Below are 14,933 nucleotides of genomic sequence, written 5' to 3'. Positions count from 1 at the left end.
ACCCTTTGTCTCCTTCTTCATATTCCCCAGCCCAAATCCTGGCTCACATGCCACCTCCTCCCCCCAGGAGGCCTTCCCTGACTGTATCTGCCTCCTGCCCCCTGCCCCCCACACCAGACAAGTTCTATCTCTGGGCCCCCACTGCCTGCTGTTCAGGGTTCTCTCAGGGCACTTCCCTGTGCTTGAATCAGAGCTGCATCTCCAGGCTTTGGCTCCCTGCCAGAGGATGGGTTCCCTTGAGGGCTGAGACTGTTCCCTTCTGGGGCTATGCTTGGGGTCAGAGCATTGGCAAAAGATGGTCGAATGCTTGAACCAAGAGATGTGGCTTAGCCAGGTACCCCTCTCTGTATACATCTTGTTCTTTTAATTAAGCAAATGGCTTCTCTTCTCCTGCCCTCACTCCCGTCCTCATCAGCTGACATGAGATGCTTGCTGTGCAGACAGCGCTATCTCATTTGGGGTCTAACAGCCTGCTTGCTCTGACCCAGTACTTAGACTTGGCACAATTTATTTTTAAATATTTTATTTATTTATTTGAGAGTGAGTACAAGGAGGGGCAGAGGGACCGAGGGAGAGGGAGAAGCAGACTCCCCATTGAGCATGGGGACACAGGGCTCAGTCCCAAGACCCTGAGATCATGATGTGAACCGACGAGCCACCCAGGCTCCCCAACTAGGCACAATTTATTGAGCCCATTGCACAGATGAGATGAGCTCTGTAAGGTCACATAGCTGGCAAGCGGCAGAGCCCTAGCTGGTGCCGAAGGCACTGCTATCTGTGTTATCTAAATGCTTGCAAGGCTGGACCTTCCTTCCTTTTTTTTTTTTTTGCGGGGGGGGGGGCTCTCTTCCAGGAAGTCATCATTCATCCATTTAGTGGCTTCTGACTCAGTGTTGGGCACTGTGACCTCCATGGTAGACAAGGCCCTGTAGCCACCTTTGAATTCCCTCAGGGGGCTCTGTCTTCCAAGCCCCAGGCCAGGCATGGAAGGGAGCGTTGGATGCCCCCAGGGAGAGAGTGGACAGGCTTTACCAGCAGGTCATCAAGGAATGGCAGTCTCCTTTCTACTTGTTTAGTTTTTCACTTTCAGTGAAACGTCCACTTTTATTCATTCATTCCACAAGTATTTATTTTGTGCCTGCTATGCGCTCTGGGTCCTGGAGACGCAGCAATGAACAAGATAGACAAAACCCTCTGCCCTCATGAGCGACATTCTAATAAGGGAAAAGAGAATAAGTAAATAAGGAAAATAAACAGCATGTTGCTAAGTGCTCTAGAGAATAGCAAAGCTGGGTAAGGGGACAGAGTGTGGAGCTGGGGGTGGAGGGCGTATGCTGGTGTACGGAAGGTAGTCACAATCATGAAAGGACATTTGAGGAGAGACTCTAAGGGAGGGAGGAGTGAACCAAACAGATATCTAGGAAAAAACAGTCCAGAAAGAGGGAACAACATATGCAGAGGTCTGAGGCAAGGGTGTGCTTGGCATAATTGAGGGACAGTGAGGAAGCCAGTGTGGCTAGAGCAGAATAAGTGGGGGAGAGTGGGAGGAAGGGAGGTCAGGAAAGCCCAGTTGCAGGGCAGGGTACCCAGTGCTGTAGGGCCTCCTAAGCCATGATCCACTGTGGATCTCACACAGTGAGATGGGGCATCAGGGAGTGGCAGCCTAGAATATCTAACAGGGAACTTCAGAGGCCTGTTTTGCAGCCTGCCACTGGCGACTCACTAGCTCCAGCTGATTTTCCCTTCTGATCATCTCCTGAACCTGGCTCTGAACCTGGGTAGTCATTCCCATCATCAGCTCTCCCCTGGGCAGGAATCTTCATCTGGCCCCCCAGGCCTCTGTCACCTCTCCCTCTGATGGGGTCTCTACTCTGTGGCCAGCTGAGACGACACGAACCCCTCCACTCCGCAACCCTTCTGCGTCTGGCATGAATTCTAAGTGTATTAATCTGATCAGACAAGGGCCCGACTATTTGGAAAACACACAAGGGGATCTGGGAGGTGGATATTGGGGTTACTGGAAGGTGGACTGTCGGTTTGTGGGTAAGGAAGGCAGCGTGCTGCAGGGGGAGGCCCAGGAGCCCCTTCCCACCCCAGCAAGCCCCCATCGCAGCCCTCTCTCCGGCCTCAGCAATGGCTCCCCCCAGAGGCGCCTACTTTATTTATTGCTTCTCCCCAGCTCCCTGCGGGCAGAGGAGAGGTGCATTAGTGTGTTTGCAGACCCTGCCAGCTTGGAGCAGATGCAGGGCTGATTTGCAAACTGTCATTACCCTGGCCTCCTCCAGAGACCCACATGCTGGGCTCAGCCTCGTGGCTCCGAGAACCACCTCCCCCAGGCAGACAGCCGGACAGAGCCCCTGTCTCCTGATTTCCCAAAGTGCAGCCACTTGGCTTGCCGTTGAGAAATTTAAATTAAATGCCATGGAGGAACCGTCGCAACGCATTGGGCCATGTTGACAGTGGAGAATGAAGTTCTCGCTGTTGATAGGAGCTCATTGGCCTGGCACAAATTAGACAGGTGTCGGACTCTAAAGTGCAAAGGGTCCTGAGCTGAGCACCTGGGATCCAGATTGGAGTTCTGGTTGGGCCGCTGAGTGTCTTTAGACAACTGTTTACTGCCCTCTGGGCCTCAGTTTCTAAGCTGTACATGAAGCCACAGGCAGTCTTAGAAACCACCCCAAGCTCTAAAATTCTCTGAACCAAAATTTGAGGATGTTTCCTTCATCCAAGTAGTCGAGGATAGTGGTGTGTCCAGCACGGCTTGGCAATTCTGGAATTGCCTGGAAGTTGGCAGAGGCACCCAGGAGCTGAGACACTAGGGCCTCTTAATCTCACCTGCCCTGGTAACTCTGCTGTGTGACTTGGGCAAACCACCTCCCCCTCTCTGAGCCCATTTCCTCACCCATAAAATGGGAATGATCATCTCTTGCCCTTAGGTCATTGTAAGAATCAGACAAACTGATGAACGTGGAAGGCGAGTGTGAGTAGACACTTGAGTGGCAGTTGTCGTTACCATTTTTGGCTATGCCTTACCCTGTACGGGCACACACATTTGCCAGTCTAATGCAAGAAGATGCCCTTAATGAGTACAGAGTCCAACCAAGTTGACTTAGCTACGTAAAAGAGAATGATGGTGCCTCTGTGCAGAGTGCAGAGCTCTCTTAGGGGTTGTGCTTGCTCGGTTCCGTGCCATCTTAAGTCCACCGTTGATGGAAAAACACACCACAGATAGACACAAAAGCCTCTCGAGTTCTTTTCAGCTGAGACAGGAGATGACACACATTGGCGGACAGAGGCCGATCTCTGTGTATCCAAGAGGAGTCGAGCCAGTCCGAGTATATCTAACAGGTCAAGCTCTGAAATGAAGAAGCAATAAGCCAGTGAAATGGTACTATCACCGAAACATGATTGATCAATTGAATTCTATCAGAGACAGTGGACAGTGAGATTAACTCAGGCCTGATAGGTTCAATGAGTTAAAGCATGATGTTCATTTCAGCTTCATTTCACCAGTCTTTGCTTGTGAAATTGGTCAATCAATAGAGGTTGAAGATCATATATATATATATATATATCGGGGACCATCTTATGGGGAATATAATCTCAGTAGTTGGCTCCTGGCTGGGGCTGCCTGCCTCGGGTAATGGAGACAGAACAGGGACTCCATCAGCCCCATCGAAATGGCCTGATATCTCCTCCAAATGAAAAGTATTTTTGGATCTCTGATGATTTATCTTTTTTTCCTCCCTCTCACTTTGATCTATGACAAAACCCATACCCATCTTGGAGAAATATAGTGATTTCTCCTGAAAACATTTGTGCAATGATCAGAATGATACACTTCAAAATATGAACCTTCTTTTTAGTTATATTGTCCTTGGAAAAAAATAAAGACAGTAATTTAAAAACCCAAATGGGGGTAATGCAAAGATATCAGTGTAAATATGATTTTTAAACTCTCTTATTTATTTATTTCTGTGCCGTGGAGGATGGGGGACAGACTGCTCTGTGTGTGAAAGCCAAAAAAGGGGGTGCATGCACAAGGAGTCCTTCTAGGTATAATTAAAATGATGCCTTCAGCATTCTTTGATCTCATTTAAAAGCACGACTCATAGAAACAAATCACCCTTTTGCTCCCAGTAATATTTCATTTGCTCCGGAATATTTTCACTATGGTGGTTGATTTAACATCCCTCCTAATTAGCGTGCATATCTCTCTGTAAGGTGGAGTAATTAGGTACTACTGTACAAGGTAATGGACTTGGACAGTATGGATTAGAGAGAACAGATTTGTGCCGAGGCAATGCCCAAGGTATTGCCTATTCTTGGAGGTCATCGTGATTCAGTTCATCACAAAGAAATCCCATCTCTTCATACCAATGCCATGAGAGCTTCCGTTATGTATTGACCCTATGTGTACGTCAGAGTGTATATTAGGCTCTGGATATGGATAGAAATGCTGAGAAGCTAGACAGATGGGAAAGAGCCTCGCTACTCTGCTCTCTCCCCCTTCCCCAGTTCCTGCATTCCAGCCCTCCTGAATTATAGCCATTCTCCTCTGGGCCTTTGCAGGTGCTGTTCCCTCTAGTTGGAATGCACTTACATCCTCTCCCTGCCCTTTTCTTTGGCTAACTCCTTCCTACTCATTCTTAAGTCTTGGGCTTCATTTCTTCCAGGTGGCCTTTTTGGATCACCCCCGCCCCCAGCCTGGATGAAATGGGGTGATTTAGTATAAGGTTAGGAACAGACTCCAGTCAGACTGCTGGGGTTTGGGTTCTAGCTCTTCAGTCTCTTAGCTGTGTGACCATGGGCAAGTTACTTTAGCTCCCTGTGCCTCAGTTCCTCATCTGTAAAATGGGAGGGGCAGTAACGGACCTGACATTATTGGACTGTTACGAGCATCAAGTAGATAAGGTGCTTGGAATAGTGTCTGGCACAGACTAAGCTCTGTATAAGAGCTGGCCACCACCGTCCAGCTCCTGGGCCTGCCTCCACTTCTTAGGCTCCCAGCACTTACCTTACTTACCACATTGGAATGATTCACTTCTCTACGTCCTCCACTCAGGGCAGGTTCAGGTGACCCTCACAGGGCCGGATAGCCAGCAGGGGTTTGGTGCCTGTTGCTCAGGAATGCATGGATCCATGAGGCTTGGAGTGGGCCTCGGGGGCCTCGTGCACGTTTCCAGACTCAGCTTGCTTTGGCCCTACCTTGTGGCCCGGGACAAATCCCTTTGCCATCCTGGAGCATGGAATCTTCAGTCCTTTGGGGCCTCTCCCTCACTGACAGCCTGTGACTCATCGGGTAACACACGGCACAATCAGATTCACTCTGGTCGAACCTGAACGTATTTGGCAATTTTACAATTTTGCGTGTTCCTTCTCTGAGAAGAAAGAGTGAGTGAGACTAATGGGTGAATAATGGTAGTTCCTGTGGCGTTTCCTCCACGCTACTTTGATTTTTCGCAGCCCGTGGTCCCAGTTTAAGATGGGATTTATACAGTCACCCAGAACATTGATTTTGGTTCTGGGCTGCCACGGGACGTTTCTGGCCCTGCCACCCTGTTGCCTGGCACAGGGCCTGGCTCATGGTAGATGCTCGTAGTAGATGGCTCAGAGTAGAAATGTTGCCGGCTGAATCTTGTCTGTGCCGAGTCCTCTCCCCTTTATCGCCATGCCTTGTCTCTGTCTCTGGGGTCTGGCTTGGATGGCTCCTCCTGCAGGGCCCCTTCCCTGGTGTTAGTCATGTCTGGGTCACTCTGAGCATCCAGACATCCCCATGCAGAGTAGAAGAATGAATGGCATTTCGTCACTGTTGTTGGACTCTGAGCAGTTGACAACGTACTGCATTCTCCTTTCGGTGTGTGTCACTGGGAAGCTTAGAGCTCAACTGAATTTTAGCAGTTGATTATGCTCTCATTTAAACTTTTATGGACTGCCTCCAGTCCTTCTTAGAAGTAGGTAGAACAGAAGGCCTTGGTCGTTTCGCTCTTTCCTCCTCCGGGATCACTGATGTCATGGAGGTCACCCCGAAGGTTTTCTCCTGAGTTCTCTGCTGATGCCAGAGACCCATCCTGCTGCCAAGTTCCCCCAAACCATTTGGGCCTGCAGCCCTCAAGTCTTATCTAGGTTACGTATTCAGTCAACAAACCTTGATTAGCATCTCCTTTGCTTGAGGTGAGTCTGACGTGGGCTCTGCCCTCGGAGGGCTCATACTGTTCCCAGGGAAGGAAGGAAAGAACAATCCTAGAAACGGCTAATGTTTTTCGAGCACTTGCTATGTGCCAGGTACTATGCCAAATATTTTACCTGTATTCCCCTTCTGTTCTTTTGTCAAGCCCGGGTCTCCTGATTGTCCTATTTTACAGATGACAAAATCAAGGATTAAAGAGATTAAAGAAGTTTCTCAAATATCATAGCTTGTAAGAGACAGAGTGAGGATTTGACCCTGGACCTGCCCACATTTAGGGTTCCCAGGCTTCCCTGGTGGCTGTGCCACATCCACCACAGGGCCTAGCTTTGCTCTAAGACATGTTAGGAGGCGTGCAGGTGTTTGCTGTGGCCTTGAACAAGTTACTTCTTATCTTTGCCAGGTTCCTCAGCTGTAAAATGGGGGGAGGGGGGCTGACCTCACAGGATGAGTTGTGAGGAGTAAAATCCAGCCCATTGTGGTGGCCCACGCAGCTTGCTGAGGAGACCCAGAAGAAAGGGCAGTTCTTTCAGCCTTTGGACTTAGAGGCTGCTTCAGAGAGGAGGTGGTTTTTAGGTTGAGTCTTGATGGGCAGGGGTGAAGGTGAGCCAGCAGAGGGATGAGGAAGGAGGAGTAAGTAGGCCGCTGGGATGGTGTCATGGGGTGACTGGGGGGTGAGTCTGACTGCAGGGACATATCATGGAGGCCGGGAAGGCTTGGGCTTTATCTTGAGGAAGCCTTGGAAGGGTTTTCTTTTTTTTTTAATTTTTAATTTTTTTAAAAAGATTTTATTTATTTATTCATGAGAGACACACAGAGAGAGAGAGGCAGAGACACAGGCAGAGAGAGAAGCAGGCTCCATGCAGGGAGCCTGACGCGGGACTCGATCCCTGGTCTCCAGGATCATGCCCCGACTGAAGGTGGCGCTAAACCGCTGAGCCACCCAGGCTGCCCACTTGGAAGGGTTTTCATAGTGAAAGTGATGGTGAGAGCTGTTCACATAGTTTGGACACTAACTTTGTGCCAGGCACTGTTCTAAGCATGTTATGGGGATTATCTCATTAACCCTTACAAGAGCCCCAGAGACCGTCCTGCAGACCACTATCCTAGTTTACAGATGAGGAAACGGGAGCATGTTAGTTTTAGTGGCTGACTTGAAGGGTAAAGGGGAGTGGAAAGAACACTGTAGGTATGAGGCCTAGGCATAAATCCCAGCTGAGTGACCTCAGTTACTCAACCTCCCTGAGCCTGACCTACCAAGACCTGGCTCTGCTCCGTCTGCACTGAGGGAGGCAGGCCTGGGAGCATGGGTGGCTGCCAGAGTGCTGGGGTAAGAGGTGGCAAACTGGCTGGGTGTCACGACCGTGGAACCCTGCAGGCCAGATCAGGAGAAGACCTCAGACCCTCGGGAAAGGGTGGGGGGCACTGTAGTGCACAAAGCAGGAATGGAATCTGGGACTTATTCTCACAAAGTCAAAAAGATTAAGGGGAAATATATCCTAGTGAAGAAGAAAGATTTCTTCCTCTCTGACTTCCTCCCAGAAGCCCTTAACAGCCTGCGGCTACCCACATGTCTGTTCCTAAACCAAGTATTGGCAAAGAGAATGGGATCCCCTATGTAGGCTCAGGCAGTTGTTTAGGGGTGGAACAGATATTGCAGTGTGTTTGGGGGGTGCCCTACAAAGACTGCACAAAACAACCAAAATGGGAAAATAAATTAACGTTCATGTAATACTATTTCATAGACAAAATCTAGGTGGATTTTGGAGGAGAAAATGATTAGAAATGACGGACTCAGCCTCCTTAGGTTGGTTGATAGGGCCTCTGACGCCCAGAGAGGGCTCACACAGCAAGTAAGGGCAGAACTGGGGCTAGAACCCAGGTCTACTGGCTCTCAACCCTTTTCCCACTGGGTCCTGCCGCTGCCCTGCCATGTAGAGGAGCACCTGGGAGGATGGAAAGTTCCATAAGGGCTCTAGCATTGGCTGGGTTCTGTAGAGAAATGGCACCTGGAAAAAGCTGAAGACAGACCCAGGGGCTCCAGCCTCCTTTCCTGGGACTCCCGGGCCTTTGGCTAGGGTTGCAGTGTTACATCCCAAAGGCCATCATAACAGAAGGGATTATGGAGATTCCTGTTTGTTTTTATTTTTTTTCCTCCCAGCGAGCATCTGCAGACATAAAGTACATGATGGTTTTTAAAGAAACAAACCAGAACCCTTCAAGAAAAATGCAAACCCCCTGAATCTGCTGTGCTCTGAAGAAAACGCAATGGGTTTATGATCTTTTAAGACACACAAGAGACAGCTTTCTCTTGACAGATGGGAATCTGAGGCTATTTTGCTTCCTCCCCCTTTGCGTGACCAGACCCGATTGTGTAAAGCTTTTAGCTTCAAAGCCGGGTTGTGAATAACATTGGTTTAACCTGAAATTTAAAGCCAGCATTTCTTTGCTCCCCGAGACGGGGCTTCCTGCCCCTTGCTCCCCTGAAGCTAGCTTCCAGAATGTTAATTCTACGAGCCATGGTTGACTAAGCCCAGCACTGGGTCTATTACATATTATTTGATTTGGAGTAGAAAAAAAGATTTAAAGATACCATGCCCCTTGTATACCTTTGTACTTTTGCCCATGTCTGTCCATATATTTAAGCATACTATTCACATTGTGAGTCCAGATTTTTCTCCCTGGAATGAAATGGATCCGAGTGTTTCTGTAGCTTGTCTCCAAGACCACATTCCCCAGTGAAGTCAGACAGCATCTTTGCAGCACAGATGAGAAAGGCTACGACTTCCACTGGAGACTTAGAGGTTCAGACCTGCCCTTGTGCCAGGGATGGTTTTCGGGGATTCAGCTGTCTCTGAGCATATACTTGGTTGGTTTGGCTCATACTCGCTATATACCCACTAGGTGTGGCACCCAGAGGTAGGTCATCTGTATCCCTGGCCTAAGAATTATGCATCTTTTTGTCAGAGTATTTATCTTGGTTGGCATGTGTGCCTTTTCTGGTCTGATTATTTTTCAATTAACAGTTGCCTCCTCCACTGAACAGAAGTGCATGAGGGCAGGGCCAGGCCAGCTCTTGCCCATCGCCATAGGCCAGCAGTAGCATGTGCTCACTGAGGTTGGTTAAGAGAAGAATGAATGATTGAATGAATGAGGTCAGATGGAGGGATGCTCCATCTTTGCAGACCAGACCTGCAGAATGAAGGTGGTTGTCACAGGTATTACTGACTTGTTCATTTATTCCACAAATACTCCCCGTGGAGGAGACCGAGATGGATTAATGGTGGCTTCCTCCTGAGGTAGCTAATAGTGCAGTGTCAGAGTGAAGGGCCCAGTGGGTTTGACTCTAAGAAAAAGGAGAAAGCGGTGAGAGCCCGGGGAGTAGGAGATGAAGCAGCCAGAGCAGAAAGGAAGGCATCCTGGAGGAGGAGGCCTGCATGCTCACAGGCTGTCTGTCCTGGCAGCAGTGCACACGGCAACGGGGAATGATTCACCTTCCCTAGCAGCACGGCGGCTGGCCTGTGGGTGACAGCCTGACCCCATGCATTGCATTCAGATGCCCACAGTGTGGATTTCATGTTGCTGAAACCCCTTAGTCTTTCCAAAGGATGAGGCTTGGGCGCAGGGCTTCGAAAACACAGCCTGATGTAAAGGAACTAGCAGTTCAGGGTGGAGAGTGACTGTTTCCCAGCCCCTCCTGGGGCCCCCCGCACTGCTACCCTAGCGGGACTCAGATCCTCCCCATGGCTTTCCATGGGTTCTGGGGCTGCCTGGCCATCTCCCCACAGCCTCTCCACAGCCCCCTGGGGTCTCTTGCCCTCACCATGTCTTTCGTCACCTTCTCATGTCTAAGCCTTTGTGGGCAGCCTCCTCTGCCTGGCATGCCCTCTCCACCCCCATCCTCTGTGTCCTCCTGACCCCTTGTCTCTACTTTTCAAGCATGACTTCCCCTTGGAAGACTTCCTTGACTCCTCCCCGTGTGGTCACACCCCTTCTCCATCATCCAGAGTCCTTTGCATATGTTTCTAGACACTTTTTCTACTTGGCCACAATCACAGTTTGTAGCCATATGTCTGTGTGAGTATTGCCCTTTCTAGTTTGGAGAGAGGGGCCTGTTGTAGTCATTGCTGTATCCTTTCTTGTTTTTTTTCCTAAACATCCCCTGGTGCAAAGTAAACACTTCATCAATATTTGTTAAATGGGTGATTATATGTGTAGAAGTGTCCCAGCCTCCTAAGGAAATGAGCAATGTCAGGCATCTGCGCAAAGTGACGAGGTAGGCTTACCTCACCTCCCACCCCGGTAGAGAAAGCAAGTGGGGGTGCTGGAGGGGCAAGGAGGAGTAGGAGGGATCATAGGTCAGGGCACACTCCTGGAGAGGTGGTTCTTCCCAGCTCTCTGTCCTCCACTACGAGTGTCCAGGTCACCAAGACAGCCTGGACCCTCTCACAGACTTGGCCCGTGGGTGCTGTGGTTGACTTTCAGAAAGCCGGAGCAGGATGCAGCAAGTCTTCTTCCTAGAACATGGCTCGGGTCCCTGCAAGGCTGCCTGTGTCTGCTAGGGAGCTAGGCTTCCAGGGACCCCCGGTGCATACACATGAGTTGGCCACGTATGCTGAGCCTTTACTCTGTGCTGGGCCATACTCAGTGACCAGATGGTGACTTTACCCTCAGGAGAGCCCTTGGTGGAGCCAACCTTAGCTTCCTTAGTAGAGGTGGAGCTCTGCCCTTCTAGAATTCTGAGCTGTCAAAGAGCCCAGCCTGTGAAACCCATGGGAGAAGGAATGAGCCTGAGGACATCTGTGGGAGGACCGCCTGGCCAGCATATCTGATGGAGCAGGCCGAGTGGGAGGGAAAGAGTGGCCATTACCCAACTGAAGGCAGAGTGAGGCCTTGGTGGTCCCTTTGTCATCAGGGACCAGCTGATAGGATCCTTCCTTAGGAGTTTGGGGCCTGGCTGGCAGGATGTGGCTGGGAAGTATAAGTGAGGTGTGGTGGAGAAACTTGATGGGAACATTGGGGACCCAGGGCAAGGTCATACTTCAGCAGGAGGGACTGGAGCCAAGATGACAGGCCAGAGCAATAGCTGAGGAGGAACAAGATGAGCATCCTCCTGTGTGTGTGTGTGTGTGTGTGTGTGTGTGTGTGTGTGTATACCTTTGATAATAGGGCCATTTGGCAGATGCCAACCAGTGAGGGGAGCATAGACAGGGCTGTGAGCTCCCACATTCTGCTGCTCTCAATGTCCTTGTAGGAATGGTCTCCATGGGGATAGACCATGATGGAAAAGGGGACTCTGAGGATGATGTCTTCTTGTGGAAGACTTGTGTCACAAGTGGCCAGAAGAGGGGCCCAAATTCTAGCCTGGGAGACATTGGCCAGAGAGACCAGCTTCCATAATGGCCCACATGTTGGGTTATCTGGTCATTCAGGCTGTAGCCTAGCCTGTGGTGTCCTCTTGGGTCAAAAGGGAGGTGGGATCTGTTTGCTCAAGTTGCTTTATGAGCTGCCTATGAAGGCCCTTCCCATAGAGATACTGGGGTGCTCTGAGCTGTCAGCCTCCATGTTGGGCTCTGGAAGGCCATTATGCATGTGAACACCCACAGCTGGTGTCTTTGCTGAAATGTTAGACCCTGCATTGCACTTTCCCCCAGATAGGACAGTTGGGGAAACACCCGCTTTTGGCAGCATCTCTGGCACAGCATCTCACTGCTTCTGGCTCTTGGTGTGGTCTCCTTCCTCACATGACATGATGGATGAGGTGTAGCCAGCATGTGCTGGCAGGTGGGATGTAGCAGAGAATCGGGCAAGGCCTGTGTGAAGGCACCTGCCATCAAGAGATTTGATGCATGCTGGTCTCCCCTGGGGCTTCCCCATGCAAAGGCAGAGGCCTCGCCTCTGGGCCTGGGTTCCAGCAGTGTCTGTGGTCAGACCTGCATGAGCAGCTGGGTCCTAGGGGGCCCTGGGGGATGAGGGCCTTTCAGGCCATTTCCTTGCTGGAAACTTTTTACCCTCCTTGCTGTCTTTCATTTTGAATGGTTCAAGCTCACAGCTCACAAAAAGATATTTCATCCCATTTTCTTTTTTTATGGGTAACTCATAATATTTTCTTTAAAATGTAAGCATCATCACCAGAGCCTGTTACAGTGTGAAGAGCTAGCAATACAGAACACATAGAAAATTTAATCCTGTACTTTCTTGGTAATGCATGTTTTTGAGTAGACAGTACATTTAAAATTCTGCAGTAAAACCAAAGCAAACAAAAAGCACGTGATGAGGAGTGTCCCTCCCTTCACCTCTCCCCCCTCAGTTCCTGCCTCTGGGAAAGGAGGGATAAGTGCTCTCGATGTTTCTCATGGTGCCTTCCAGAGTTCCTTTGGAGATATATATACAAAATGCACATAAAGTCTTATTTTCTTCCTTTTGTTTTTTTTACACAGTTATATGTTATACATGCTGTGCTGTACCTGGTTTATTTTTCACATGACAGTGTATCCCGAAGATCTTTCCACCTCGGTTCACAGTGGGAGTCCTCATTCCTTTATGCAGCCGCCCGGTAGTCCACCGTGCGAGCACACCATAACTTATGGAGCCAGCACCTACAAATAAATTCTGGCGTTGTTTCCAGTCTTTTGCTACTAGAACCTTGTACATACATCACTTCCCATATGTGTGAGTGTAGTAGTAAAATACATTTCTAGAAGTGCAACTGCTTTATCAAAGGAAATATGCATTGTGATTTTGATGGATTGTGTCAAATTGTCTATCACGGGTGTGTGACCAGTGGGCTTCCACCAGAATTGTATGAAGGCTGTTTCCCTACAGCCGTCCTGGCATGGAGCTTTACTGACTGGTCACGTGATGTGGTGGCAAATGTCCTGGGTGAGGCCATCAGCTCTGTACCTTCAAAGGGGTGGGGGAGCTTCAGTGCAGAAGAGGCAGTGGCACCTGGTCATTGAGGCTGCCACTCCAGGGGCACCTGGGTGGCTCCATCGGTTGAGCATCCAACTCTTGATGTCAGCCCGGGTCATGATCTTGGGGTCCTGGGATTCAGCCCTGCATCAGGCCCTGCGCTGAGCAGGGAGTCTGCTTCTCCCTTTCCTTTTGCCTCCCCTTACTCTCTCTCTCAAATAAATAAATCTTTAGAAGTGAGTCCCAGTCAACCTGAGCTCCAATCCTCAGGCAAATTACTTGATCTCTCAGGCCTCAATGTTCACATCAGCAAAATGGGGAAATGTTTTCTACCGTGGGTGACTGAATTTCAGATGAGGTGATGTATGTAAAAAGGGCTTGGCATGGTGCCTGACATGTGCCCTGGGAGGCTGGCTCTGTTTCCTCTCCTGTCCAGGAAGGAGCTGGGCTCGGGGGTTTCGCAGCCCCTCTTCCTAGTCTCACTGTCTGGCATGCCTTTCTGCAGCAGCTCTGTAACCTGCACTCCCCCTTCCTGTCTCCTGCTCATCAAAGGTATTCAGGAATCTCCAGTGCCAAACGGTCACTCCCTGCCAGGCAGAGATTTCCTCCGGAAGCAGATGCGGGGAGACCTGTTCACGCAGCAGCAGCTGGAGGTGCTGGACCGCGTGTTTGAGAGGCAGCACTACTCGGACATCTTCACCACCACAGAGCCCATCAAGCCCGAGCAGGTATGTCCCACCACTCACTACCTGCCATACCTCCAGCCAGACGCAGGCTTGGGTTGCCCTCCCAAAAGCGTTTGGCGTGGTGTGGGTGAGGACGCCAGGTTCTACTCAGAGATGGGCTTCTCGTTGTTCTCGGCTAGACTTGGACAGTTGCAGCATCCCACGGGGTCAGGAGGACTTGTCTGAGGTTTCTGGCAACTTCTTGCCTTGGTGCCTCCGTCCCTCCGGCCAGCCTGGGGGGTGGGGGGTGGGGGCAGCGACATGACATGTCTGGCTGCTCTGCTGTTGCTGAATGGTGTCCTTTCCCCAGGCTCTTTGCACAGGGGTGGTGTGATGATCTCCTGGGCCACTCGAGGTGGTCTTGGGTCATTATCCTGTCAGTCAGGGTGGAGATGGAAAACCACATGACGATGGTGCTAGTGTGTACCCCATTGTCAGTTCACTTGTCGGGTCACCCTGGCATGCTTTTAGAGACTGAATCCAAGAGTCTGGAAATGAAGAAGTGTCGCACTGGACAAACTTCCAGCTGGGTCATTTGCAAGAGAGGGAAAGAAGTAGGAGGATGTCCTCTTGCTAACCCTGACAGGGAAGCAGTCACTGCCTTGGCTGTGGGACCAGGAAGGCTCTGCCCAGGGAGAGGCTCCTGAGTCCTTGGATACGGTCCCTAAAGGACCAGATTCAGCTCAGGAGGCTATTTTCTGATGCCCAGTCTGGGCTGGTTACCTGGGAGGCACAGGCAACTCACCTGTGGTTCCTGCCCGCAGAGTGCTCCCATCTGGTGGGCAAGTCAGAGAGAGGTAGCTACTGGTACTGGTGTGAGGACTGGCCTCGCTGAGCTTCCTCTACTTGCTAACTAGATGGCACTTCTGTCTTTTTCCCATAGAGCTGTTCAGAACCAGGTAGGCTGGCTGCACAGGCTCCCACGGAGAGGAAAGATGCCAGAGGGGATGTTGAGTAGTGAGGAGTGAACAAAGCCTCAAGGGCCACCATCCTATGACAGTCTGGCCATCTGAGCAGTTCCCATGAGGGCTTTCACGGACCATCTAGCCACTGTGTTTTCAGATGAAGAAAGTGAAGCCCAGAAAGGCTTGCCTAAAACCACACACACA

General features: G+C 50.4%; 1 protein-coding gene across 6 annotated transcripts in view; it reads left to right on the top strand.

Moving 5' to 3' along the window:
- PAX5 (paired box 5) overlaps positions 1–14,933 on the top strand; it is a 195,319-nt gene that overhangs the window by 51,202 nt on the left and 129,184 nt on the right. For all 6 annotated transcript variants that reach the window (XM_077912552.1, XM_077912554.1, XM_077912553.1 and 3 more), the window contains exon 6: positions 13,652–13,827. In XM_077912552.1, the coding sequence (XP_077768678.1) occupies positions 13,652–13,827 (176 nt within the window). The remainder of the gene's footprint in view (positions 1–13,651; positions 13,828–14,933) is intronic.

This window comes from Canis aureus, chromosome 10, assembly GCF_053574225.1.
Source record: "Canis aureus isolate CA01 chromosome 10, VMU_Caureus_v.1.0, whole genome shotgun sequence".
Taxonomy (NCBI): Eukaryota; Metazoa; Chordata; class Mammalia; order Carnivora; family Canidae; genus Canis; species Canis aureus.
Note: the sequence above shows the minus strand (reverse complement) of the source record. Positions and strands in the feature narration are given on the sequence as shown.